The sequence below is a fragment of the Fundulus heteroclitus genome, chromosome 16, assembly GCF_011125445.2.
Source record: "Fundulus heteroclitus isolate FHET01 chromosome 16, MU-UCD_Fhet_4.1, whole genome shotgun sequence".
Lineage (NCBI taxonomy): Eukaryota > Metazoa > Chordata > Actinopteri > Cyprinodontiformes > Fundulidae > Fundulus > Fundulus heteroclitus.
Window position 1 is genome coordinate 11,879,518 of NC_046376.1, and position 27,154 is coordinate 11,906,671.

Below are 27,154 nucleotides of genomic sequence, written 5' to 3' on the forward strand. Positions count from 1 at the left end.
CACACATTCTAAGAACATTTTACTTATTTTTAGGTCCGTTTTTGCAGCGCAGATCCATTGACGGTGTTCTTTAGACGCGTCTGAAGACGACAGACGGGTGATTAACGGATATTCGCACTGGACTTATTCACTCAGTTCAAGCCATGCAACAGTGCAGAAATGCTTCGTTCAATCATAAAAAGAAGCTCTTTAGAGACGGACACTAACGCAAGACCACTTTAGTCCAGCACGATTCATCTATCTGAAAAGTTCACAATTCATAAATATTAGCATAAACCTGTTGGTCTTGGGTTGATCATAATTTAATTATAACGACTGAAACCAAATGTGTGGAGGAAAAAAAAAAAACCCGAAGACTGAATATTTATTAGCTCATTTTGAGCTGTGTTATAAAACAACCTTTGCTCTGAATAATGCACTGAGGGTGAAACCCAAGTCACAAAGAAGAACAAGAAACAAGGTTTAACCAATAGTATTTAATGGTTTATGCACCTGTTTGCTAAGGCCCAAACTCCTCCAACCGTACGATTAGGTAAACCAGTCCCTCCCGTTTTATTGGCCAAAAATAAATTCAAACATCCCTAAATAAATATGCTTATGGGGGAAACAGAGGGAGCACGGAGGCTGGGGGGGGGGGGGGGGGGTTTGCCCAAAAACGGTAACAATTTTAATCAAAGGCAACGTTAAATCATCTGTTTTATTCATAAATCAGATGGACCTTTTCTTTTCTTTTCTTTTTTTTTTATGTAAACGGGGGTCAATCGTCAGCAGCCTCCGCTCTCTAAAACCATTCATTATAAAAACAGGTGGAACACTGCCACCAGCTGGAAGATAAAAGCTTTGGTCACAAGAGTTAGACTAGATATGAAGGAGAGGGCCGATGAGATGGACAACTCTGTCACCCCCCCACGCTGCCAAAAAACTAGGTGGGCCTGAAATCTAAAAACGGCTGTTTAAAAAAAAAACAAAAAACAAAAAAAAAAACAGAGTTAGATGACACGGTGCCGTGGGCATTAAGGGTTTCAAACAGCAGCAGCCCAGCCTGGCTCGCTTAGCTTAGCTTAGCTTCAGGGAGATATTAGGGCAAAGAAAAGGTTCGGGTTCGTGATGTTCTGACTACCTTGGCCCAGAGAGGCTCATGCACGGGTGTTTATGTGAGAGCATGTGAACGTCCTTCTGCAGTCCTGTCCATTGGGCCCGAGCTGAAGCAGGTCTCTTTGTAAGCTGAAAAGAAACATCTGAAACACTAAACCCACTCTTCACGGACGCGGTGCCAAAACTTGTCCCTTTTGCTGCGTGAGTCATCCAGGGCTTTGACCCCCCCCCCAGAACAATGGCATTGTTCTGAGAAAGCAGGACAGGTGGGCTGGGGTGGCTGGACATCAGAGGGATGTGGGTGGGTGGGGGGTGGGGGGAGGTTTCCACTCCCAACCCCTCCGGGACTTCTCAACCACCCCGCGCCGCCGTCTGACCGGGTTTCCCCCTTCGACTCTCCGTGGACTAGGTGAGACATCCCCGGTCCAATCCAATGAGCTGGTCAGTCATTTAAGGGGCGTGGGGCTCAGTTTGAGGCGCTGCTGTTGGAGGAGCTGGACGTGGAGGCCACGGCCGTGCCGGAGGAGCCCGAGGAAGCCACCGATTTGCGGATGTGGGGCATTAGGAAGGGGTCGCTGGCCAGCTGGTGCACGTCGATGCGGTCCTCCTTACGGTAGACTAGACAGCGCCTTATAAAGGCCTGAAGAAAGACAACGCGACGGCAAGATTAACCATCAGGCGGAGGCACAAAATGTCACCTCTGAATGTAATGAAAGAACGCATAAAACATGATTATACTGCAAAAATAAAACAAACTGCTGGGCGTGGGTTTAGTGGAGTGCACTGCAAAAAGGAAACTAAAAGTAAGTGAAATTTTCTTGAAATCATTGTATTTTTCCTAGATTAGTGCAGGTAAATAAGACTATTTGCCAATGGGATACAATTTTTGCACTTAAAATAGGAACAATTCATCTCCATCGTCTTAGTTCAAGTGCAGGATATCTAATTATCTTATTTTCGAGATGAATTGTTCCTATTTTAAGTGCAAAAATCTTATTCCATTGGCAAATAGTCTTATTTAGCTCCTCAAATCAAGGAAAAATACACTGATTTCAAGAATTTTTTACTTACTTTTAGTTCCCTTTTTGCAGTGTGGTGAGGTGAAAATGAATACCTTGGCTTCAGGCGAGACTACAGGTTTAGGGGGGAACTGAACTTCTGTGGCCTTCAGGATTGTGTTCTCCTGCAGGATGTCCTGCTGAGACTGGTTGTGACCAAAAGGCTAGAGGAGAAAAAAAAAGGTGGAAAGGTGACGGTATAACATTTACCTGAAGCCTAGATCCAAAAAATACATGACCACAATGAGGCTATAGAGACACACTTAATAAAAAAAGAAGTCTGCGTCAGCCACTTTTGTTTATTTGAGATAAAACTGGAACACTGCTTTAACGTATGGCGACTATTAATCTCAGCGTGAGCCCCTTACCTTGCGACCATATAAGCACTGGTAAAAAATGACACCCACGGACCAGACGTCGACCTTGTTGGAGATTTTTGGGGGCTCCTTGCCGACCACAAAGCACTCGGGGGGCAGGTACCTTCGGAGGAAAATGGAATTCAACCATTTTAATGAATAAACTTCACGAAACACTGTCAGGTCTTTAAAACATGCAGCCATCATTTTCTTTTCCCAGTGACTTCTTGCGACTATGTGAAACATAACTATAACACGTTGGAGAAATTGTAATTTATTTCAGAAACTGAATAAAAAAACAAACATATGTAGAGTCTGTGCAAGCATTTATTTCTGTTAATTTTGATAACTATGGCTTTGAGAAAATAAAACCCTCAAATTTCATCGTTTTCCAAATAATTACAACATTAAAAAAAAGAGCAATAAATTATTTCTAATAGGGGAGACGGCTGACTTGAAAGTCACCGTCTCCCCCATAAGGAGGGCAAACCCCAAAAACATTTCACTAAATGTTGCTAAAGAGGGCCGCATTCTAAAGTATTACTGGAAAGTTGAGTGGAAGGAAGAAAGTGTGGTTAAAAAAAAAAAAAAAAACTGCACTAAAGGGTTTGGGGAAGAATGGCTGGAGTCAGTGAGACAAAACTACACAGACATGTCCAGGATTTAACGCTGCTTGTATTAAACAACCCCTGAACCAGATACAACACCAGCAGCATTCTACCCGGGCTAAGGAAGAACACAACTAAATACTTTCTCAGCATCCTCTTTTCAGATGAGAGTCAACTGCGCATTTTTTTTGCAAGCCAAGGTGCCAAAGTCTGGAGGAAGAGCGCAGAGACATTATGGAGATGCAGATTTCTTTTTCTCAGCTAAAAACAACCTGGGCTTCAGTAACGTCTCAGAAGGCTTGACCTAGTTTTTCATGTACTTTAAAATTACATGGAAATGCTTTTCAGGAAGCCAACATTTGCTCTATTTATAATCTATATCATGCTAAATTTTCCATTTTATGAGCAACATAACATTTTCAATAGCCGTAAGCCACAATTATCAGAATAAACAGGAAAGAAATAGAATAAGTCAGACTTTTATCGCTGTGTGTAACCGACTTATTTTTCACTTTTAAATAATGTTTTAATTTCTTAAAATTTAGTTTAAATAACTGCATAGGCAACCTGCAGGTAAAAAATTTACTCTCTTTCTGCTTTGCGGCATTATGCCTTTAGTTTGCTTCGGTAAGGATGAACATAATTAACGTTACGATAACAATCCAAATCCAACACTAATTTACTTCATTTAAGCAGCATGTATTTAAAAACAGAGCAGGATGCCTTTTAGATCTCAACTTGCACAGGGTTCCTACAGCATAAGGCAAGTTAAATTCAAGACTTTTTAAGACTTTTTAATGCCACTTGAAATAAAAAGTTAAGACCAAATTCACGATAAACAAGAAAAACCTGGTTGCGACAACTTTACCCAAATGTTTATTTTAACATAAACTATTACTTTCTGGCCCAGTAGACATGTTTAAAATTCTGAAAATCATTTCATATAGGAAAAAGGCTAAAAAAAAAACACAAATTACAGATATATTTTTAACAACTACTGAACTGAATTCACAAACTTTGTTTTGTTCCCTACTAAAATAAACTATAAATCAGTTTTAAAAACCACAACATAACCAGTGCCAACTCTTTTTCCCAGTTATGGTCTGGTTTTTATTGGTTCCGCTATTGGGACTGAACCAATAATGGTTACATTGAGCCGTTCAGTATATTTAAAAAAATATAATTGTGTCAATTATTTTACTGTTTGGTAAGGATTACAAAAATAAAATCTTATTTATGACCTGGTAACAATTTTAAGACCTAAGAAAAACTGATTTAAGACATTTTAATGCCAATTAATGCCTTAGTTTTAAGTTACAGAATTCAATGCCTTTTAAGACTTTTTAAGGATCCGCGGGAACCCTGTTGCAGCAGTTCCTGATAAGTTCTCCCCTCGATTGAGTATTTCTGTCCGTTCCTCTAGAGCCACTATCCTGCAACCTTCAGCTGCATCCCTGAATCAAACGGATGAATCCCCTGGTCAGTGTTGGCTCACTCCGCTCTGCAGATGCCTGGTAATCAGCCATTCGTTTTATTTAGGCCTGTAGAGCCTGGGCTGCATCCTAGAGGTGGCAGGATGGAAGCCCCCCCCCCCCCATCCTGTAGTGGGTCGGCCTCTTACCAGTACGTTCCCGCTCCCTGTGAAGTCAGCTCCATCCCGTCCACCGAGTTGTAGCTGTCGTCATCCATTATCTTGGACAGGCCAAAATCCGTGATCTTAATCTCACCACAGGCTGTGCCGTTCACGAGCAGGATATTACCTAATGAGGAAAAAAATAAATAAATAAAAAAAGACATTTTATCACTATAGACGACGCACTTGGCCCTGTTACCCTGTTCATCCTCTTCTCCTCTGGACAAAGCCAGTAAAGGAGCTTCTGCTGCCGTTCTGTACTTCTGCCTAACTTTTGTTCTGTTTAGCTCCTGCCATTAACTCTGCATTTCCTTTTCTTTAACAAGGAAGGTACTCCTGGACTAAAACTTGTGTTCTGTGTTTTGTTTCCGATATTTCTTCAAATTTCCAGTGAATCACAGCGAATGTTTGCTCAGGGGGATTGCTGCAAAGTCAATGTCCCGGCTGCGCTCCCTTAGATTGGCAACTCTTTTTTTTTTTTTTTTTTTTTATTGGGGTTATAAACAGAATTGCATTGCATTACAACTAGGTGTGAATAGGGGAGTGTAATTATATTTAAATCCGTTTTAGGATTGATCTGATTATTTCTGTACACAATTTAGATTGCTAGTCTAGCGAAGTGTCTTAAGTTAACATTTGTTGTAAATTTAAGTTACATAAATACCATGAATTTAACCAGGAATTTGTGAGGTTAGTTTAAGGTTGGTTCTTAAATATTAAATGAAAACTGAAAAGGCCCCAAGCAAACTGATGTGACGCCGCCTGTTCCTCATTCCTAGAGGCTCGTCAGTAACCGACCAATCAGCAATCCCAATTTGTCCCAAAGCGAAACGCACCTTACCTGCAGGGGGCCGCAGACTATGTGGCTTAAAAATAAAACCTCTGATTTTATCATTCCAAGTCTGATTAATCGATTTTTTTCTCCTCGTTTTCATTTCACAAAAAGAAATTATTTTTAAAAACTTTTATTTCAAGCATTTCATCTGGGACTGTACCTGAATTCAAAGAGGAACTAAATACAAGGTGTAAAACAAGATGGCAGCCCTGCTATGGAAACTATGAAAATATAACATATTTGCTGCTAGTGGGTTTACACAATGAGCTCAGAACAGGCTTCACTTCACTAGTGTAACTTCAAACTGACAAAAAAAAGAAAAGTAAATGAATAAACTAATGTGTCATGTATTATGGTAAAAAAAGTTTCCTCTTTACAATATTTTGACAACACATTCTCCTAAACATATATTCAGCATTGCTGCTGTTCTCTTCATGTAAACCTAATGAGTGCGTTGGCAAAATAAAATTCAGATTTTCCAAAAATGAAATGTTAATAAATTGCAAATTCAAATTAATCAATTGATTAAGCCTTTATCTCTGACAACACTGCCGGGATATTACATTACGAACACGTTGCTGTCAGAGATTTTGTTAAAACCATCAGTAAAAAGGGTTAAACATTGTCAGTGGGGAAAGTACAGTTCAGACACGCGTTATCCCGAATGTTTAGAGCGTGGAAAACAGTTTGTTATTTTCTAAAACCCGGAGTCTAGAAAAATGAGACATATAAATTACAGTGATCGACGGCAGCTCCGCATGTTCGTCTGTACGAACTCTGACTACATTGTATGCTTAGTGGTGAAATTAAGGGGTAACTTAATGCTTGACGCTAGTTCTGCTGTATTTTATGTATCTGTATATTGCAACTTGTATTTGTATACGTTGAGTCTTTGTCAGCTATGATCAGTTAATCCTTTCGGATTTAGCAAAAAGCGTGTAATAGGTAGTTCAAAGTCAAATTTACACTCCTAAAAACAGAATTTCACTATAAATTCTCACTGTTGATAGTTTGACGGCAGCATGAAAACAGCATGAAAACATCTACTGCAGTCTGCAGTGACTATTTTAAGTCTTTAATGCTTTAGCGTTGGCAAATAAGGCAAAAATATCTCCATTATCGCTGTTAGCTTTACAATCACTGCCATTATGGCGTGTTTGTTGTTGGGGTTAGAGCGCCCTGGGGTACACGTCCGCATGGGCAGAGCGATCTTATAGTTGGCGTGACGTCATTTGAAATTAAGCTTTATATACGCATTCCTGTTAATAATTAGAGTTCCTGTTCTACTTCTCAAAATACCTGTTAATAAGCAGAGGTCTGGGGATCCACACAAACTAATTCATACCGGACCAAAACAGACAGTTGCTTTTCAATATTTGCTAAAAAAAAAACAAACAAAAAAAAAAAACCTCAGAAAATTAAAAAGATAAAGACTCTGGGGACTGACCGGGTTTTAGATCGTAGTGGATGATGGGCGGTCGGATTTCATTGAGGTACTTGAGGGCGTTGACGATCTGCATGATGATGGAGCGGCCCTCCTTCTCTGACATAAGCTTGTGCTGCTTCAGGTAAAAGTCCAGGTCGTTGCCTTCACAGTACTCCAGCACTGTGCAAAACCTGCTCAAACAGAGATTAGCGCATACTCAGCAACTTTCAAACTAGCTGATAAATTATATAAAAAAAAACGGACTAAGGAATAGTTGAAACGGCTGCAGACATCTTGGAACCACTTACGAGTCAGTGTCAAGTGAAAAGTAGTCATAGAGCTTAACTATCCGCGGGTGATCCAGCTCTTTATGGATTCTATATTCTCGGCACGCGTGTCTAAAAAAAAAAAAAAAGAAAACATAAAACATAGAAAGTTTAACACAACGCCTCTAATCGGGAACCAAAGCACAGAGTTCCAGCATGTTTTTCATTAAAACATGTTCCATATTGTTTCAGGCTAAACTTTCTAGAGTTCTTTACATTCATTGTTAACATTATAAAATGCTAAAGCTCTGTGTGACAGACATTACTACATGGGACAGGCTTTAAATAGAAACCGGCAAAAAGAAAAATGAAAGAAAGGAGATAAAGCAAGGAAGCACAAAGAATGAAAGAAGTAAAAAAAAAAAAAAAAGAAAGGACACAATTAAGGAAATAAGAGAGGACAAAGGACCCAAGGAAGAAATGAATAAAGGACAAGTAGGGTAGGAGAGAAGAACAAACAAGGCAGGAAGGAAAAGAAGCACAAGGAACTATCGGAGGCAAGAAGGAAGGACAAGAATGGAGTGAAGGAAGTAAGGAAAAATTATGAGGAAGGACGACACAAAGAAGCAAGAAAGGATGTAAGGAAGGAACTGGAGAAGGAAGGACATAAGGAAGAAAATAAAAAGTAGGAGACAAACTAGGAAGGAAGGAAACTATTCAGACAATAGGATAAGAAATAAAAATGTGTTCAATGCTCCTCCCTTTCCCACATCTATCCAGACTGGAGAAAAACTCAAATCAACTTCCATCCTTCTCCACAGGTGAATGCGTTTGCCTATCGCGACGGAAAAACGTTACAAAAATGATTTCAAAAAACAAACACTCACTTGTGATAATTTTCCTTCTTCTCATCCCTCCAGTTCTTGTTTAACTGGTGGATTTTTACAGCAACGTACCTTTGCTCCGTTAAATCAAAGGCCTGGAAAAAAACAAAAACAAAAAATCATAAAGCCTTTCAGAGAGGTAGAGTACACAGAGCTTTGTTTAGCTTTAGCTGCACCAAGACTCTTTGCTCCCGTTCAAACGGCTGCGTTCATTAATCATTTTAACTGTGCCCACAGCAGATTCCTGGAACGCCGACAATTTGGCACGGCGATCAACCTCAAAATGTTAACTTCAACCTAACGCAACACCAGCTGAAGAACGCACAGCACAGTTTACCATCACAATGTGAACAGCTCTGAGATCAGAAAGAAGCAGCAAACTGAATATCCTAAACAGACATGGACGTTTTTTAATGTTTTTACGCGGTAGAAATACTGTACTACTTGAAAAAAAAACACAGAAACACAACGCAAGCAAAGGATAGACAGTAACTGGCCTGTCCTTTTATAGCTTAATAAATGTTTTCTTCTCACCTTGTAAACTTCACTGAAGCCTCCTCGCCCGAGCAAATGGAGTAGCAGGTATCTGTCATTTAGCGTAGGGTGATCTTTGAATCTAGAAAGGGGTGTAGAAATACAGTAAATAGGAAACAAGAGTAAGACTGAACTGAATGGTTAAACATAGTTAATCCATGCGGCAACAACAGAGCAATTACATTTCATATAGATTTTTTTGGACCATAAGGTGCACTGTCAATTTTTGAGAAAATTTTAAGGATTTTAAGTGCACCTTATAGTCCAAGAAATATGGTATCTATTCCCCTTTTATAAATGAAAGCGTCATCTGAAGACTGCAGTTAGTATTCACTCAGGTAATCTGGGGTCTAACATTAGGGATTTTGTTTTATCTGAATATTTAAATTTAACAAAAAAATAAATCTGTAAAAAGGACAAATGCTTCTCTAAAATAAAAAAGGCTATTTTTTATAAATGATAAGGGCAAACATAAGCTCCTGTTTATGCAATTTCAAATTTAAAAAACCTCATTAAAAATGCCACGTAAAATAAGAATCAGGTGGATATAGACGAAAGCTGAGCCCAGTTCAAGTGAAGCTCCGGAAGGTGAAAGAAATCGACCCGTATTTATCACCTGCTACTGTTATTTATGAGATAGTCCGCTTTAAATTTTTATTATTTGAATATTAACGTGACCTATGTAATCAAGTGTATTTCAACGGGAAGAAGTAAAAGCTGATTCAGTCCTGGACAAACTTTGAAAAACCGCCGACTCATGTGAGGCTGACCCTTTGTTCGCCGGCTTTTAGCACCGAACGCGCCTGACGTCTGAATTAATGATGAACACACCGGCACAGGGACCAAACAGCCGTCCTGACTTTTATCACATATAATATAGAAAAGAAACTTTCAGACGATTAGCATCGGCTAACGTCGAGGATTTGCTTCAACTAGACCTTCCACGATGAAGAGCGCACAGAAGGATTTCGTATTTCACGTCTGAAAAGGGAACCTTACTGAGAGTTATCTTCGTTGTGAATCCTTTTCAGCTCACGTATGTGAAGGTTTCTCACTCGCTCCAACCTCTCCAGCTCCGCCTGGATCTCAGCTTCCTCCTGCAAAAAAAAACCAAAACACAAACAACACATGGAGGAATTAGCTCACAAGGAATCGCAATGAGGGAGGAACATCTGCCTTGAAAGGCGCCGCTCGTCACCTTTTTCAGATAGCCCAGTCTCAGCTTAAAGATCTCCTCCTGCTCGTGGTACTCCGCCTGCGATAACCTGGGAGAGAGACACGAGTTCAAACACGAGGGTGAGTTCGGAACCGGAGGAACGCCGGCGTCAAAAGGAGGCGGAGGGGGAGACGGCGGCGTTACGTTTCGCTTTCGGCCCCGTTGGTCTTGCTTTTGCGCTTGTTCTGCTCCAGGCTCGGCGGCGGCGCCTGGGCCATGGAGGGCGGCTTGCGCTTGGCCAGCAGCTTTCTCTGCCTCTCGATGTCTTCCCGCTGGGAGTTGATCCTCTCTTGCTGTCTGCAACGCCCAGAAGTAAACTCAATGCACCTTAAATCTTAAAACTCAACATCGAATCGCAAATGTGGAGCACAGATGAGCTTCAACTCTCTTTTTTTGCAGTTTACACACTCACTTGATGAGGTTTTGGAACGCGTATCCATCCGTCCACTGCTCGGTGAACGACGCTCCGTGTCTCACCGTAGTGAAATGGCCCAGCCGAAGTCTGTCCTGCATGCTTTTATCCCGGCAAGCCATTTTCTCCTGTTTGGACTGAACAAATAGGGAAAAAAACACAACCCGAGCGTCACCGATCCGACTCTGCTGAGCGCGCGCTTTTTAAAAAACAAATCCCTGCGCCAGTGAAGGAACTTACTTTTTCGATCAGCAGCTTCTTGGACATGGTCACACACTTATTCAAGCGCTCCTTGTATCGCTCCAGCATCCTCTGCTGCTCGTCGATTTGTCTGCGGAGATCACAGTTTGTCTGGAACAGAGCGCGCAGAGAGGCGGGGAATAAGCAAGGGGTCAGAAAGGACGACCAGATTTCACCACGCATGCACAGGATCAACGCGTGCGTGAGTAGGAAACCTTTCACGGAGAATGTGCCACAAAGAAAACGTACAGAAAACCATGAGCAAAAAGGGCCAGGGATGAAATGTAAAGAGATTAGTACCCGCAGCAAATCGTCTATTCGGCCCTCCTTCTTCTCCAGGTCGGAGTTCTTGCTGTTCTCCAGGGCTGTTAGTTTCTCTAAAGTAAGGTCCGACTAAGGGAGTGAGTACAAAGGCGGTCGTTAATGGTGGCTTCATTATGAGCAACTGACAAACTCAGCGCAAACAGGGAACTTCACATATTCCGGTTTATGACCGGAATCACCGGCGTACACCACTTTCCACGTTTTGCTCCGTTACAACCGCTAACTTCAATGCGTTCGAATGGATTCATTTTGCTGAACTAGCAAAGCTGCAGATGGCTGTGACACTGCAAGAAAATGATGCATTGGTTTGACAAAAGAAAATCAAAATCTGAAAAACCCTGAATGTTCACCCCCCTCCAATCCAGTACCATCCATCTACCATCTTCCGCTTATCTGGGGTTGGGTCGCGGGGGTAGCAGCTTCAGTAGGGAGGCCCAGACGTCCCTCTCCCCGGCCACTTGGGCCAGCTCCTCAGGAGGAATCCCAAGGCGTTCCCTGGCCAGCCGGGAGACATAGTTCCTCCAGCGTGTCCTGGGTCTCCCCCTGGGCCTCCTCCCGGTGGGACGTGCCCGGAACACCTCACCAGGGAGGCGTCCAGGGGGCATCCTGACCAGATGCCCGAGCCACCTCAACTGGCTCCTCTCGACGTGGAGGAGCAGCAGCTCTACTCTGAGTCCTCCCCGGATGACTGAGCTCCTCACCCTATCTCTAAGGGAGAGCCCAGACACACTACGGAGAAAACTCAAAAATCCAGTATCCCCTAAATCAAATTCTGTGCAGTTATTTGCCTTCGGATTTCTCATAATCAATAAAATTCAGTAAAACTGTGCACAAATGCAGCTGTTCTCCTTATCAGAACGAACAGAATCAGGTGGTCCAAAGTGAAATAAAAAGTAAACAGTTGAAATGGCCTGATTGTTGTGGCAAGTTTTGATTCTGGACATGGCACAGAGTCCAACCCATCATCTGAAAACAGCGCAGGCCAGCCAAGACATGGCCGACCGACTGACTGAAAGGCCAGGCAAGGAAGGCGTTAACCTGAGAAACCGCCAAGAAGCCCACAGTGGCTCTGGAGGAGCTGCAGAGTTCTACAGCTCAGCTGGGCGATTCAACAGCACGGCTATTAGCCATGCCCTCCACCAGCCTTGAAGGTACAAGAGGTAAGCCCCTCTCAGTCAGGACAAGTCTTGTCTGCGGTTCGCAGACAAGACTTGGCTGCAGGGCTTCGTCCAACTCCTCCATTTTATTACTCAACATTTCCCCAGTCTGTGGAGATTTCTCCCATCAGGCATCAGAGTACAGAAAGTTCACCTAGTTGGGTTTTACCGTCTTCCTGCCGTCAACCTTAGTCGAACAGCCAGAGCTAAAAATGGGAGGGTTTAGATCCAGATATATTCAGTAAGTCTGGCTCAAGGCAAATCATTTTGCAAATAGAAATATTCCAAACAGTCTCCAGATGCACAAAGCTAGCAGAGACATTCTCCTGAAGACCGCCACTGGCTGCAGCGGGAGGCGCGTTTTCAGAAAGGATTGAATCAGGGGGTTGTGAACACAAAACAATACCAGTGAATACCAGCCGTTCTTCCCCTAGCGTCACAATTATGCACCACTTTTTGCAGCTCTTTCACACGCCTTCCCAATAAACGCAGAGGAGCAGTTTGCTGTTAGGTGGCAAAACGTGGAAAGGCTTCAGAGGCGAGCCGAGCTTCTGCGTGCATGCCGACCGCCCGGCTCTTCGGAAATCACCACCGAGCGAACCGGACGGACCGTCAGCCGAGCGATCAGGGCGTCGTGTACCTGTGTGGCCTTGTGGAGCAGGTGCAGGACGACGGGCTTCATCGCACACGTGGAGAGCTCCGCGTTTGCAGAGCTGATGGACGAAGGGCTTCCTTGCTGCACCTGGGGGGGGGCAGGGACATTGTTCAGTCAAACATGGTTCTCACTGCAAAATGCCTGTGCATTAAAAAAATTTTCTCCCTCTAGTAATTTATCAGGACCTGGAGGAACATGTCATTATAAAATATGACAAACACAGGGCGGACATACTCCTCTGACATGAAAAGATGCACAAAAAAAACAAACAAAAAAAAAACCCAGCAATTTTGAGAACATTTGCATCACAAACAAGTTTGATAAAGAGATTTCAAGTCAACCGACCATGTAACCGCTCCTACGCCCGATTCTTCTCGGCCGTAAACAAACCTCACCCGCTGGTGTTAGTAAATAGTATAGAATAAATAGTGTGACGAGAAAAAGAAATGGAAAAAAAAAAAAAAAAAAAGGCATGAAAAGCACCACAGAGGGGAAAAAACAGCGCTCACCGTGACGGGAGGGTTGGACAGAGAGTGTTGAGGGGAAGAGCGGACCACTGGGGGAATTCCCCTAGCAGGGCTGGTACCGGGACCGCTACCTCCCGCAAACTGACAGACGAGGAATAGAAGGCGATGGATGGAAAGTGGAAGTAAAGAGGGAGTTAGAAAGTCGAGGATGAAGAGTTACGTGCTTGAAGATGAGGCGGCGGGAGGACTCACCTCGAAGTAATCACTAATTTTAAGCCCCCTTGCTCCTGATTTGCCTGTAACGGAGAAGAAGAGGGTTAAAAAAAAAAACGGGATATGTGTGTAAGATATGACGAAAAGGCTCATGAGTGGGGATTGTCTTAACCTTGGCTGCCGTCAAAGTGGTCCGCTTTGCGTTTTCTGACTCTCTGCTCGTTCGCCTTTTTCTCTGGTGTCTGTAAAAGAGAGCGGTGTGAACGAAGTGCAGCAGGGTGAACGGAGGGGCCTGCAAACATAAAACTGTAACAGAGACTAACCTCCAGTTCTTTGTCACTAAGTGAGCCCAAGCTGCACAGGCTCTGATTGGACGACTCGTTCTGACTCTGACCCGAGCCCTGTGGACAAAAAAAGAAGAAAAAAAAAAAAAAAAAAGAACTGAGTACACACACTCAAAATAATAATAAAAAAAAAAGAAATAAAAAATGTTAAGACATGTACGTATATTACTACATTCAACATGTAGGAACTTGTTGGAAAGAAAAAAAGAACGCGAGCTCAAAATGCCGAAAGACGAGAACAGAGACAGAAATCACCATAAAGCCCAACTGCGCGGAGACCTGCATCGGTACTAATGCCTGTTCCCTAGGTGACGCCTGTCAATCAAATGATTCACATCAGAATTCAGCGGGCGCTGTCCAATCAGAGAGAGCCACTTAGTCATTCTGAGCACACTGGAGCTCCCTCACTGAACCCTCCTAAAATGGCTGAACATTAGGCGAGCTGCTGGGGATCCACTCCTCTCCCCCTCTGCCACCTTTAGATAATGTCATCCGGTTTTTTTCCCCCCCTCCTCTTCACCGTTTTAAAAATCAGCCTTTTCCACCATGAAGAAATACACAGAGAATACTTTTTTTGTTGTTGTTCTTCCAATCTGAGAACTATCGAAAAACAAAACTCCTATGGCTGTATGGTTATTCAACTTGGAACCGTCTTGTTTATCAAAAGGTGTTGCGATCCCTTTGTCCTTGAAAGATGGCACTTCACTTTTCTGCTGACTCTGTGTTTTACACAAAGAGCTGCCCGGCCGTAGAGGTAATCAAGGTCGAGCGAGTGGGGGGGAAACTAAACTACTCTGACACCGAAGAAGCCGCTGGACTACCAGACCATACGTCTTCGCTCTCACCCGTGTGGCATGATGCCTTAGCGAGCATCGCCATTTTCTCCGCGGCAGCAGCCATGCCATGCTCCGAGCTCTGCTCTGCCTACGGTTGGCACGGGGCCTGCTCTTGGCACCGACTCCAGCTCAATAACTGTTCCAAGATCACCTTCTTCTAACTCTTGACAGCTCCATCTATGTAACAAGGCTGGAAGGGGGTCAAAGGAAGAAGAAGAAGAAAAAAAGAGCCATTTCTGATCACACCTGGTCAACAACTATTTCCGCATTCCTCCTCTGTCCCTCACCAGCCCTGTCCTGTCTGCGGCCTTATTGGCAGGGGCAGCCGCTACACCACGAGCCAGGGAGCGGTGCCATGTTAAAAGCCGCCAAAAAAACACAGCCACGGCTCCAGAGACAGACAAAGAGAAGGCAGGAGCCTGAGCTTGTCTGAACGGCAGACTGACACTGGAGGTAAAGTAAAAACAAAAAAAAAAAAAAGGAGAGGGTTTCCCAATCACAGATCATAGCATAAATCTGCGGCGACGACGAACCCCTGCAAGAGAAATAAATGCCCCCCCTCTTTCTCTCTCTCGCTGAACCTTGGTGACATCTGGTGCATACAAACCTTACTCACTCCAACCCCAGTAAAGCGAGCCTCCAGCAGCTCCTGTCGCCGGGGGTCCAGGCTGTGCAGTTCTTCCATCATGACTGTGGAGACAAGAGCGCAGATTAAGGAAGGCATTTAAGAGCCCGGGCTAGTCAGAGGGGAGAAGGGTGACTGTTTCAAAAAGGCTTGTGATGAGTCACGGCTGCTTTTAGTTATATATATATATATGGATGTGGAAAATTCCTGTTCTAAATCATCAATAAGTTTGTCAGTGTTTTATAATAATACCTGTGAAGCAAACGGCATTGGGCAGCAGCTAATTAGCAGGACGGCCACCGTACGTAGGGGGGCACAACTATAACAAAACCCTGATATTTAAAAAAAAACAAGCATCATAGACGAGGGCCAGATGTTTTAAAGTCGCTGCCTGGAAATTCATGGCATCCATTGATAACGCCTTGACATGACAGGCCTAAGTTTCATAGCGCTGTTATAAAAAGGTCAGCGATGGAGGGGCTGCCAAGGAACACTCACAGCGATGGGGGAAAGAGCCACAATGGACAATAAGTGGCCAGTGTGCTGACCGGTGCGAAGGTTTAAAATTACACGCCCAAAATCTGGCTGCTGTGTATGTTTACCTACGGTTTGCATTCATAAGTTAATATTTTAAAAAACGTATAAAAAATATATTATAAAACTAAATATTAATTTTGAAATGTGTCTACGTAGGTAAAAAAAAGAAAGAAAGAAGCGAAGTATTATTTTGAACACATTTGGTGAATTATCGGTTAGCTAACTTTAGGTAAACGAGCTAACAAGCTAACGATGCTAACCATCGGTTAGCGGCTAACAGTTAGCTAAATGATATTAGATATTCTTTCTTTTAAAAATAAATAAATAAATAAGAAGAAAACAACGTCTCGACTTAATCTGATACACGTAAATCCACGACAAACGCAGTTGGATATATTTTTTTCGGTGAGTAAATTACCGTTAGGCTCCAGGTTCCCAACGGGCTAGCGTTAACCCTCAAACGAGCATCGTCCGCCACGGTGTAGACCTGGGCTCGCCGGAGCAAAACGAAATGGTTCTGTTCGGAAGCCCGTCCGGGCGGGTACTCACTGTAGTCAAGATCTCCTCGGTTATCTTGTGGGGGGCCGTTGTCGCTGAAACCGTCTGCGTTCGTCTCACCGGTGCTCGGCAGACCCTCCCAGGCTAGGCCGCATCCAAAGCCGCGTCCCTCGCGTTGCCTGGCTCTTGACGGTCGGGACGCGGACGCCCGCTGCGCAGCTTCAGGCGGACCACGGAGGATACCCTTCGGAGGCCTCGGCAAAACTCCGGGTCTTCCAAACCAGCTTTTCTCTGCTCCTTAGGCGGGGATCCCCATCATATGCCTCGCTCGGGGGGCCATACCGCACTGTGCTCTGGTGTATATCGCTCCACACAATGGCGACCCTGGAGAATATGCGCTTTTCAGCAGGTATAAATAATGTCTTTGAGCTAGTGTAGTTACACCCCTATATTTATCTACCCCAGTGGTGCGGTGAATTTGGGGTCCTGGCTTTTCAGCTCGACCAGAACAAACTTCGACACCAGTTTCCTTCCGAGCTGCAAAAAGGATCAAAAAGACATCTGTTTTCGGAAGCGGTGCCTTTGGAAGCGTATCAGCTGAATCCGGATCATTTCGGTTCGGATCTCATGTTTTTTTTTTTTTTTTTTTTTGCAATGTAAACAATAATCAGGAAAATCTCATATTTTCTCGTGAGATCGTTTAAGTAGTTTCACCTTCCTTCAGTCCACGCCTGCCCCCAAATCTGTTGTCCGGACCAATAAACCCCCCCAACCAACCACACAATGAAATATAACAGTGCCCACCCCCAAACACACTAGTGATAAATTATTCAGAAAGTTCCCATCCTAATCATGTTACAGATTTAATATCAATATTTTTACTGAGCAAGATTTTTTTTTTCCCACTTGTAAGTAAAACAATTTATTTTAATTTTGCATGTACAAAAGGATCATATACAAAAAGAAAGATGTAATTTATTTAGAAAAAAGTGGTGGAATAAAACCAATATCTTCCAGAAGAAGACGCATTTATACAGGGCTTAGCCATCCCTTTTGCAGATTACACAACTCATCAGCAGAAAAGTCATCAATATGGGGACCAAAACTCTTCCTCCAAATGAATGTGCAAATCAAAAAGGTCTAGCAGCATTATGGCAGAGAGTAAAAAAAAAAAAAAAAAAAAAAAAAATTCCCATTGTTCCAGAGGTCTTGTGGAAAAACCCTCAATCTTTGTCAGTTTCGGTGGGATTTTTCCTCGCGTCTCGCCTTGTTTCTCAGGAAGCCTTGCGGTACTTGCACTGGATCCAGACCCTGTACATGGTGAGCTGTTTGCCCCTGTTCACCTGGAGCCGCCTGTCCACAAGGTTCTGCACTTTTTCAAGCCCAGCCTCGGCGAACAGCTCATGAAGCTCTTCTGAAACACAAAGGAGGCACAAAAATATGATCATATTCATGTTGAAAGAATAGATCAGCAAGGCAAAGCATAAAAAAAAGTCCTCTTTACCCTGGGTGAAGAAATACACTCGTGTTCCATCGCCTCTGACGTAAAAGTTTTCAGACAGACATCTCCCTGAAAACAAAATAAAAATACAACCAGTTGCAAAATAAAACAGGTTGTCTCTAACTCCTGATAGTCTGAAGTTCACAAAACATTTCAAGGTGCGGCTGCAAGGGTAAGCTGGTATATGCAATCGATGGATGATGAACTTAGTTTCAAATATTACTCAGAAAATTAAAGTTGTCTTTTTGACTTGTTATGAAAAAGACTTTTACAGTAAGTGGGCAATACAAAACAAATCTGGGATATTATTTTATAAGTAACCTAAATACAATGACACGTTTTAATTTGTGTCAAAAATTTTAAAGAAAAAGATTTGAGAGAAATAACAACAAAGAGGTGTCTTTCCTTTCTAACAAATGTACAATTATAAAATAACCAAAAAATAAATAAAAAATGGTGAACTGAGCAGAGCAGTTGTACTGAAAATGGAAAGTTTTAAAAACATACAAGAAACAGACTTTCCAACTAGAGGAGAGAACACGCTGGACAAGGTTTATGCCATTATTGATCTTTTCTTGTTCGCAAGTGATGGGCCGCTGGATAAAATGGATCAGAAGAAACAGCTGAACCCAAAAAAAAAACAAATGCTCCTCCACATCAAAAGGAGTTTGTTGAGATGGTTTAGGTATCTGATCAGGATGCCTTTTGAGTGCCTTTCTCTTGAGGTTTTCAACACGACACATCGGAGAACAGACCAAGAGCACAGTGGATTAATTAGAAGATCAAGAAAAAGTTGATTTATTGATATACTCAAGTGTTTATTTCTTTTAATTTTGATGATTATAACTGAAAACTAATGAAGACCCCAAGGTCTGTATCTCAGAAAATTAGAATATCGCTTGAGACCAAAACAAAAACAGGATTTTCCGAAATGTTGGCCAAGTGAAAAATATGATCATGTGCAACACTCAATAATTAGTTGGGGCTCCTTTCCCAGGATTAGTGCAGCAATGTGGCGTGGCATGAAGTCGATCAGTCTGTGGCACCACTTTGGTGTTATAAGACTCCAGGTTGCTCTGACAGTGGCCTTCAGCTCTTCTGCATTGTTAGGTCTGGCGTATTACATCTTCCTCTTCACAACAGCCCATAGATTTTCTATGAAGTTAAGGTCAGGCGAGTTAGCAGGCCAACTAAGAACAGGGACACCATGGTGCTTAGACCAGGTACTGGTAGCTTCGGTGCTGTGAGCAGGTGCCAAGTCCTGTTGGAAAATGGAATCTGCATCTCTATAAAGTTGGTCAGCAGCAGGGAGCATGAAGTGCTCTAAAACTTCCTGGTAGATAGCTGTGCTGACCGTTGACCTCAGAAAACCCAGTAAACCAACACCAGCAGAAGACATGGCACCCCAAACCATCACTGTGGAAACTTTAAACTGGACCTCAAGCCGTGTGGATTCTGTGCCTCTCCTCTCTTCCTTTACACTCTGGAACATTGATTTCCAAAGGAAATGCAACATTTGATGTCATCAGAGAACATAATTTTGGACCACTCAGCAGCAGCAGTCCAGTCCTTGTTGTCTTTAGCCCAGGCGAGACGCTTCTGATGCTGTCTCTTGTTCAAGAGCGGCTTGACACAAGGGACGTGATAGATGAAACCATGTCTTACAGACATCTGTGGAGGTCCTTGAAGCTCTGGCTCCTGCTGCAGTCCACTCTTTGTTAATCTCCCCCACAATTCTGACTGGGTTTTGTTTAACAATCCTCTCCAGAATGCAGTCATCCCTATTGCTTGTACACTTTTATTCTACATCTATTCCTTCCCTTCACCTCTCTGTTAATGTGCTTGGACACAGAGCGCTGTGAACAGCCAGCCTCTTTAGCAGTGACCTTTTCTGTCTTGCCCTCCTTGTGCAAGGTACCAGTGGTCGTCTTTTGGAAAACTGTCAGGTCAGCAGTCCTCCCCATAATTATGTCGCTTACAGAACCAGACTGAGAGACCATTTAAAGGCCTTTGGAGGTGTTTTGAGTTAATTAGCTGATTAAAGTGTGGCACTAGCTGTCTTCAATATTGGACCTTTTCACAATATTAAAATTTTCTGAGATACCAAATTTGGGGTTTTCATTAGTTGTCGGCTATAATCAACATTAAGAGAAATAAACATTTGGAATATAGCAGTATGTGTGTAATACATATAAATGATCTACAAGTTTCACCTTTTGAATGGAATTACTGAAAAAAAAAAAAACTTTTTCATGATATTCTAATCATATGACCCCCCCGTATATAATCTTACTAGCCTTCCAACGCATTGGTATCCCACAGAATGACCTGAAGACTATTGGCTGGGTTTCCTGGATTTGCTAATCCCATGACTCGATCTAAAATAAGCGGAAGCCATTGCTGATTGATAGTAGCGTATTTTATTATTTTTATTGCTAACAATTTGTAACATGAGTTTGAGCTTTAAAGAGAAATCCGTTGCAATTTATAGTCAGTTTGAACCTGGACCCAGCCTGACTGACCTTTCTTGAAGCGCAGTTGTGCCATATCGTAGCGTCCGTAGTCCCTGAGCAGCATCACGCCACCTGGTTTCAGCAGACGTGCTAATCTACTGATGGAAGCCTGCATCCTGAGATGGAGGGCAAACTCTTACACAATGTCTGCAAGATATCAAAGCTAACGAAACGTGCGTGCAAAACTAAGAAAGACAAAGAGAGGCAAAGCAATATCTTTTCATACTTGTCGGGATGCAGAGCTGATAGCACAAAGATCATCACTATAACGTCAAGCGTTCCATCAGGCATAGGGAAACCGGCTTCAACATCGCTCAAGTCGCGAACAAAGGCAAGGCAGCGGTTCGAATCGTACTCTGGATTAGTCTGAAGACAGGAGAAAAGTTTAGTCAGTTACACGTCGAAGGTCAGAGGAAACCTTTCCTTTCTGAGTCCAAACATCTCACCTTCACTAATTCCACAGCAGTGCTGGAGAAATCACAGCAGTACACAAAAAGCCCAGGATCACTATAAAAAGGCAAAGTTGCAGTTATATAGACTTCACCGGACGTGCTTAATATGTGGACTTTCTTTTGTGATCTTACTTGTTGGTCTTGAGTATTGGAAAAACGGTGTTCCCCACACCACAACCAACCTGTAAAGAAACAATTTCTTTTTTTAACATAGTTTTTTTTTTTTTATGAGACGTGCTGACGCTGTTTTGCGAACGTTAGCTGTTTCAATTAGAACAATGGCAATAAAATGTGCTCAGTTCTAAAGCGTTTCCTATTTGAATGCTCACTCGACCTCACTGTGCAACGTACATAAAAGCAAAATAAATATCTAAATTTCAATTGGATTACATTTATTCATTGAGAGAAATCTAACAATAAAATATGTGTTTGACATGAAATCCTATTTGCCAGTTATCTCTGCTGTTAGGATTTAGTTTAAATGGAAGCTAATTATGATATGCTTCAATCTTTCTAGATCCTCCTACAAACAAGACTGCGGTCTGTGGACTCAATGACATAGAAGGAGGCCGTTTTTGTGTCTTTGTTGATTTGGCCATATGTTTTGGACCATTATCCCGTCAGGAGACTCACTGACAAAGCGTTATCTCACAGAGTCATTGATGCTATACACTCTAAGGCTACGTTCTTACTGCAGGGAAATGCGACCCAAATCCGTTCTTTTGCCCGTATGCCATATCTGTCTTTATCACGGTCCAATTCCGATCTTTTCACCCCCCAAAAGTATCCGATTTGTGCCACTTCCATATGTGGTACTAATTCGGATACGCATCGGATTTTTTTCAAAGCGTCCGCAGTCTGAACGGTCACGTCGCACTTTATCCGTCTTTCACGTCACTCTCCGGTCTCTCTCTACACATCCACACAGTAGCAGCGGTTAGCGCTCCATAAGATACCGTCGTTAATAGCTGTGCTGCTTTCTTCTTACCTCATGTCATCTTGCAATATTAAGATTATATCATGGTAACCACGTTTTTTTCTGTCTTTTCGAAGGTTAATTTTTAACAAAAGTTTATTAAACACTTCTAGAAACAATTCAGCATTACTTCCGCAATCAGTGCACTGCTTTGTGACGTCTCCTTCTGTTAGCTGCGAATGCGGGTCGCTTTGCAGTCTTGAACCGTTCAGACAGAAGTTAAATGGTGGTTGCATTTAATAGTAGTATGAACGGCCACCCAAAAAAAAAAAAAAAGTCAGATTTCATAAAAAATTTTGAATTGAGCATCAAGATGTACAGTGTGAATGTAGCCCAATTTCCCGGCTTTGGGAGAGAAGCAAACCCATGAAAATCACTGATCTCTCATCACAACTTTTCAGAATATTTTACAAAAAATATGAAAAGTGTGAAGTTCATTTATATTTAGGCCTCCTGAATCTATCATTTGTAGGACCACAATCCAGTTTTCAGCTGGGGACATTGTGTTCGAGTTCATGTGCCATGCCAGTATATCACCACACTCCGTCTAAGCCAAAACATTTTAGTCTCATTTGACCTGAGCACCTTCTTCCACATGTTTTCTATGTGTCCCCTGGATGGGTGCCATATATCACAGATCAGCTGTTCTAATACTGAGAGTGAATAACACACACCTAGACTCTGTTTACTAATTAGGCAACTTCTGATGGCAGCTTTCTTCCCTAATTTGTATTTAGGGGATTAAAAGTTAAAGGGTTTGAATACATGTGTAAACCACAGAGTTTTTGTAAACTACATAAAAAGTAAGTATATTTTCTCTTCCAGTTCTCAATTATTCACAACTTATTGTTGGTCTAGCACATAGAACATGAAAAATACCCAAAGTATCCTACTTGCATTGTCAAAACAATAGAAAAACTTCAGGAGGTTTGAATACTTTTGCAAGACAATAAAAAAGGCACATTGTTTTATTTATTCAAGTTAATCCTTTTAAGGATTTGATAAATTAAATCTATTATTTAAATCTATAGAATATCAGAAAAAAATTAAATCCCAACATTTCCTGAAATAAATAAAAACTGTTTTTAATTTTTTTTTTTTAGTTTACAATGCCTGTGGTAAAATTGTGGCTGAATTGCTCCTAGAATAATCTCTAACCTCCAGGATGCGATATGTGGCAGAGGAGCCCGGAAAGTCACAGTTGTCGCCAGACAAAGCTGCAGAATCCCTGCATTGTTTTAGATCAAATCCATCCTGCTGGGTGCTGTCCGTGCCCGAGACGTCTGGATGAGGTTCGTGGTTCGGGTTGCACTGTGGGGCCAGCTCTGGAAACTCTGTGAAGAGCCAGTGACGGTCTTTGAAGAAACGATTCTCGTGTATCGTGTAAAACTCGTTCCAGTATTCATTCGCCCGGCTTTCGTATTCCTCTGGAAGTAAACGGGGGGAAAAAATGGTTTAGGAATAATAAAATACCACACTTCATCCAACATAACGTGTGTCTGCTTCTCAAAGGGAAATATTTTAATATTAATGGTGTAATTAGTACACAAATATACGCATTGTCATAAAAATGAATGCTTAGGTAACATTTAGAGTAGCTCTATGTGAGATTTACAGCTATTAATCTTTAAAGTTATTATCTAACCCTGTTTCTCCGGAGGCAGGGGCTGATTGTTTTCCAACACTTTCTTCTTTGCAGCTTCTTCCTGTTCGTCAGTCCACTCCACATTGTCCCTGGTATACCACAAAACATCATTATCCAGAGTCCATGAAACAACACAGTGATGGACAGTAAAGAAACCATTTTCTAATATTTTCATATGATTTAATAGAAATTCAAATAGGTCAAGAAATACCTATTTTCATGTTTATATGTTTTTTTTTTGTATATTCGGATACCGGTTTGATCCAGAGATTCAACTCCAGTGGCAAATGGTTAAATAATCCTAGCTAACTAATAAATATTTAAATCATGAGAGCTAGAGCTTGCTGGAACTGTTTTTTTTTTTTTTTGTTTGGCACATCAAACGGCTATTAATGTGTTTTAGTCGGGATTGTTTCTGGTAATCTGTGCCAAATACTATCTTCAGCGTAAGAGTAACTATTGGAAACAACCCGCTCTATAGTAAAGTACATCAGTCAAGTGAGCCAAAACTTCAATATATGCTGTAGAGCAAGCCAACGGCTAAACATTTGCTTCACCCATATGTGGTGCATTAAGGTAAAAGCCATTTGCTGTGCCATCAAGAAAATAACTCTTGATTACAGCGGCATACATTGGGAAAAAAATATGCCATTTGATTACTTTAATGAGGAAGAATCTGAAAAATTTAAAGGATAATAATCAAATAATATACTTTTATGACATCACTGTCATTTTCACATAAGTTACATGATTTTTAGAGGCGTAGTGCCTCATCACGACGCCACTCTGGCACTTAAAGGGGACATATCATGCTTTTAAGTTCTTCTTTTTCCCAGTAATATCATTCAGTTGTGGTCTATATACAGTGGAACTGCAATATTATGGTATGAATTCCTCATTAATTTAGCCCCACAAGCCCCTCTTTTACCCCAGTTCTGTGCTAAGTTTGAGAGCAACTCGTTTTGTTGTGGTCTCTTTAAATCTAATGGAGGCACTTCAGACCTGGCCCCCCATCCAGGTCGCAGAATGTTCCACTCCACCCCGTTAGGCCATTTTTGTAGTATGCCGGGGGACGCTGTAATGAATTGTGCGGGTTAATGCACCCGACAAATGAAGACAGGAGAAAAGTTTTCTCTTAATCTACTTAATAGCTTCGACTACAAACTCTCTGTAAAAAAATTAAAAATGCCACATTTGCAAAATTGGTTATCCGGATGTCCCATTGCCTTGTGCAAATACTGTGATGTAATTGTTTGATAAATGTAGCAGAGAAAACTAAACAGCTTGAAAAATATGACCCAAACAGAATACGAAGATATCTACGCAGCATCTGGAGAGATTACATTTAACTTTTCTATATTCCTACAGACTCCAGGTACACAACAAAATGGATTTAGGGGCTAAAAAAGTGGATTTTGCATAGTTTGTCCCTTTTAATAATGTCTAATTTTCCATTTTTTTTAAATTATTTCTAGCTTCCTAAAGGTAACAAAAACTCTCTTTGGATTCTTCCTAAAGATTCTCCTCAAATAACAGCTACTTTGGATTTTTGGGCTTTTACCTTCTAAAAGTAGCTCATAGCCCTATTCTGGGGTATAATGATGTCTAATGTCAGAATTTTATGTCTTCAAGACCCTGAGTCACAGTAGGGTTTAGCTAATGTCAAAGATTTCTCTCCAGTAAAACAGTTAAATATTTTTTCTGGTTAGAGAGGTTTGCTTTACCTCTCAGAGCTATAAGAAATAATATGATACTGAAATTAAGACATGATCATATCCACTGATAGATATTACATATGAATATACGATAATAGCATTATGTGTTCTCAGAGAAATCCTACAAATGACGGGTATGCTGTTTTATTTTCATTTCTTAACCAACTAATCAAGTATGACTTATTTCCATTCTGTGCATCTTATCTACGGTAGCTGGGATGGGAGAAAACCTTTTCCCCCTTATGGGCACCCGTACTTCCCTTTTACCGTAATACACCACGTACAGGCGAAGTTTTTAAAAAATGTTTTTTATCCGAGAGCAAACGTCGACTGGCTTGTCCTCGTATTTCTAGTTGTCGGCTCACTTAACCGAAGTAAAATAAAATAAAACCTGTAACACCACAGAAGTAGGACTCGCAGAATCATAATTCAGCTAATATTAATAATTTATCATCTGAAGATGCACATGGATCCTTTTGATCCTATTTGGATCTGCGGTACCGACCATGCGTTGTGCTGGAAGACCTGCCGCGGGTCTGTAAGGAAGCGTGTCCCGAACTGAGGTCTTTTTGGGTCCCCAGAGGAAGAATTTGACTGTGTCAAGCCGGCTTCAGTGTTTTCAGCCTCCACACCGTCCACGGTGCGGGGCGCCGCCATGATGAATCTGACACAGAAGGGAGTGTGACGCATTCAGGGACAAGCGGAAAAAATATGCATCCAAGAGTTAAAACACGCTCACAGTTTAATCAGTAAAGATTTTATTGCAAATTATTTTCTTTAACACAGCACCACCTCACCCAACAAGTTAGAATATTATAGACACGATTATTTCTTTATGTTTTTTTAAAATGTATTTACCAAAGTAAAATAGATTACTAGCAGCATTCAGTTCCTATGCTCCACTTATCTGGAACAAACTTCCAGAAAACTGTAAAAGTGCAGAAAGCCTGAGTTCCTTTAAATCGAGATTAAAAACACATTTGTTTAGAATTGCCTTTGAATGTTCAAGTTTCAAATGTTCTTTTTTGTTTCTATACTATCCCTACTTGCTTTTATTCTGTTTTATTTTCCTATATTTTAATCATGTAAAGCACTTTGCATTGTCTCTGTACTGAATTGTGCTATATAAATAAATTTGCCTTGCCTTGCCTTGCCTTACTATCAGGGTAGCTGTTTAGGTGGAGATGGGTTACAGCTAATGAAATAATTTATTCAGAAAATGTAAATTACACAAGATCAATAAAGAATATATTTAATACAAAAAATTTAATAGAACTAAAAAGTGTGCATTCGTGGTCAGAAGCTGTGTTCTGATAAGACGTTAAGGAAGCCCGGGTAGCCTCAATAGAGGTCAACAACTCATCTGCGTTTTTGGATCTGCTCTCTCGTCTTCTTTTAGTATCACTCCAAGGACTATATAGGGGGTTTATGTCAGTTGAGCTTGCTGGCCAATTATGGCCATCATTGTTTTTAATGTATAGTACTTTTGGCTGTGTGTATCAAGTTATGTAAGAAAAGAAATATGCACCCTCATAAAGCCTGTCAGCAAAGGGATGCAGAGTGCTTGAAAATGTCTTAGTTGATAGCTGTTCTGACTTTGAATGTCATAAAACACAGAGGGTCAATACCGTCATGACAATGTAGAAAGCTCACATTGGACCACATTAATACTAGGATTCTGTGCACCCTTCTACTTTGATTTTTAGATGAAATGTAGCATTTACGTTCTTCTGGAAAACGGAAATTGAACTTCTTAGGCAAGCAAAATCCCAGTTTTTTATTGACCCAGACCTGTTAAATAACGTCTATCAGCAGCAGCAGCTAGCGCCATAAAAACTTCACCTGAATAAATGCCCCCTGTCAAAACATATGCAATGTTTTTTTCTCCCTTAAGTTGGATTTTTGTAATGGTTTCTACAATGGCCCTGTAAAAAAAACTAAAAAGAAAGACAAAAAAAAAACAAAATTAAGAAATAAATATCAGACAACTGCTACAAGAGTCCTGACTATACAGAAAGATGGGTCGTATCCATTCAATCCGTTCAATCACTGCCCTGGCTACCTGGTTGTCAAAGTACTGAATTTAAAATGTTGTTGATGGTCTATAAAGCACTTAATGGCCTTGGACCTTAA

The 27,154-nt window shown here is 41.6% G+C and overlaps 2 protein-coding genes across 4 annotated transcripts; both read right to left on the minus strand.

Annotated features, from left to right (window-relative positions):
• Positions 1-457: 457 nt before the first annotated feature.
• On the minus strand, positions 458-16,985 carry tlk2 (tousled-like kinase 2). 2 transcript variants are annotated; one of them, XM_012871996.3, is made up of 21 exons: positions 16,271-16,985; positions 15,167-15,249; positions 13,703-13,780; positions 13,552-13,621; positions 13,419-13,462; positions 13,209-13,307; positions 12,685-12,786; positions 10,864-10,956; positions 10,564-10,674; positions 10,324-10,460; positions 10,056-10,208; positions 9,894-9,960; positions 9,695-9,792; positions 8,696-8,777; positions 8,165-8,256; positions 7,320-7,409; positions 7,033-7,202; positions 4,739-4,877; positions 2,522-2,633; positions 2,210-2,317; positions 458-1,735 (listed from the first exon to the last, which is right to left on the minus strand). In XM_012871996.3, exons 2-21 carry the CDS (start codon positions 15,245-15,247, stop codon positions 1,562-1,564), a joined length of 2,100 nt encoding a protein of 699 aa, XP_012727450.1. In that variant the 5' UTR covers positions 15,248-15,249; positions 16,271-16,985; the 3' UTR covers positions 458-1,561. The 2 variants fall into 2 exon arrangements, with proteins under 2 accessions (XP_012727450.1, XP_012727451.1); XM_012871997.3 differs by lacking the exon at positions 13,209-13,307.
• Positions 16,986-17,174: 189 nt separating this feature from the next.
• mettl2a (methyltransferase like 2A) lies at positions 17,175-25,710 on the minus strand. Of its 2 annotated transcripts, none has more exons than XM_036147804.1 (9): positions 25,527-25,710; positions 23,307-23,395; positions 22,820-23,088; positions 20,818-20,867; positions 20,680-20,740; positions 20,460-20,599; positions 20,243-20,349; positions 17,724-17,789; positions 17,175-17,630 (listed from the first exon to the last, which is right to left on the minus strand). In XM_036147804.1, exons 1-9 carry the CDS (start codon positions 25,676-25,678, stop codon positions 17,494-17,496), a joined length of 1,071 nt encoding a protein of 356 aa, XP_036003697.1. In that variant the 5' UTR covers positions 25,679-25,710; the 3' UTR covers positions 17,175-17,493. The 2 variants fall into 2 exon arrangements, with proteins under 2 accessions (XP_036003697.1, XP_036003696.1); XM_036147803.1 differs by having other exon boundaries at positions 17,175-17,633.
• Between the last annotated feature and the right edge of the window lie 1,444 nt (positions 25,711-27,154).

What these genes read in the sequence shown, in the direction of transcription:
- tlk2 (XM_012871996.3), bottom strand. Translation starts at nt 15,247, where the DNA reads ATGATGGAAGAACTGCACAGCCTGGACCCCCGGCGACAGGAGCTGCTG. An exon ending in AAGAAGGAAAATTATCACAA is followed by an intron (nt 7,410 to 8,164) that starts GTGAGTGTTTGT and finishes TTTTTTTTTTAG; the next exon opens with ACACGCGTGCCGAGAATATA. An exon ending in CCACTACGATCTAAAACCCG is followed by an intron (nt 4,878 to 7,032) that starts GTCAGTCCCCAG and finishes TTTCCTCATTAG; the next exon opens with GTAATATCCTGCTCGTGAAC.
- mettl2a (XM_036147803.1), bottom strand. Translation starts at nt 25,678, where the DNA reads ATGGCGGCGCCCCGCACCGTGGACGGTGTGGAGGCTGAAAACACTGAA. An exon ending in CCACATATCGCATCCTGGAG is followed by an intron (nt 20,868 to 22,819) that starts GTTAGAGATTAT and finishes GTTTCTTTACAG; the next exon opens with GTTGGTTGTGGTGTGGGGAA. An exon ending in CTGCTGTGGAATTAGTGAAG is followed by an intron (nt 20,600 to 20,679) that starts GTGAGATGTTTG and finishes TCCTGTCTTCAG; the next exon opens with ACTAATCCAGAGTACGATTC.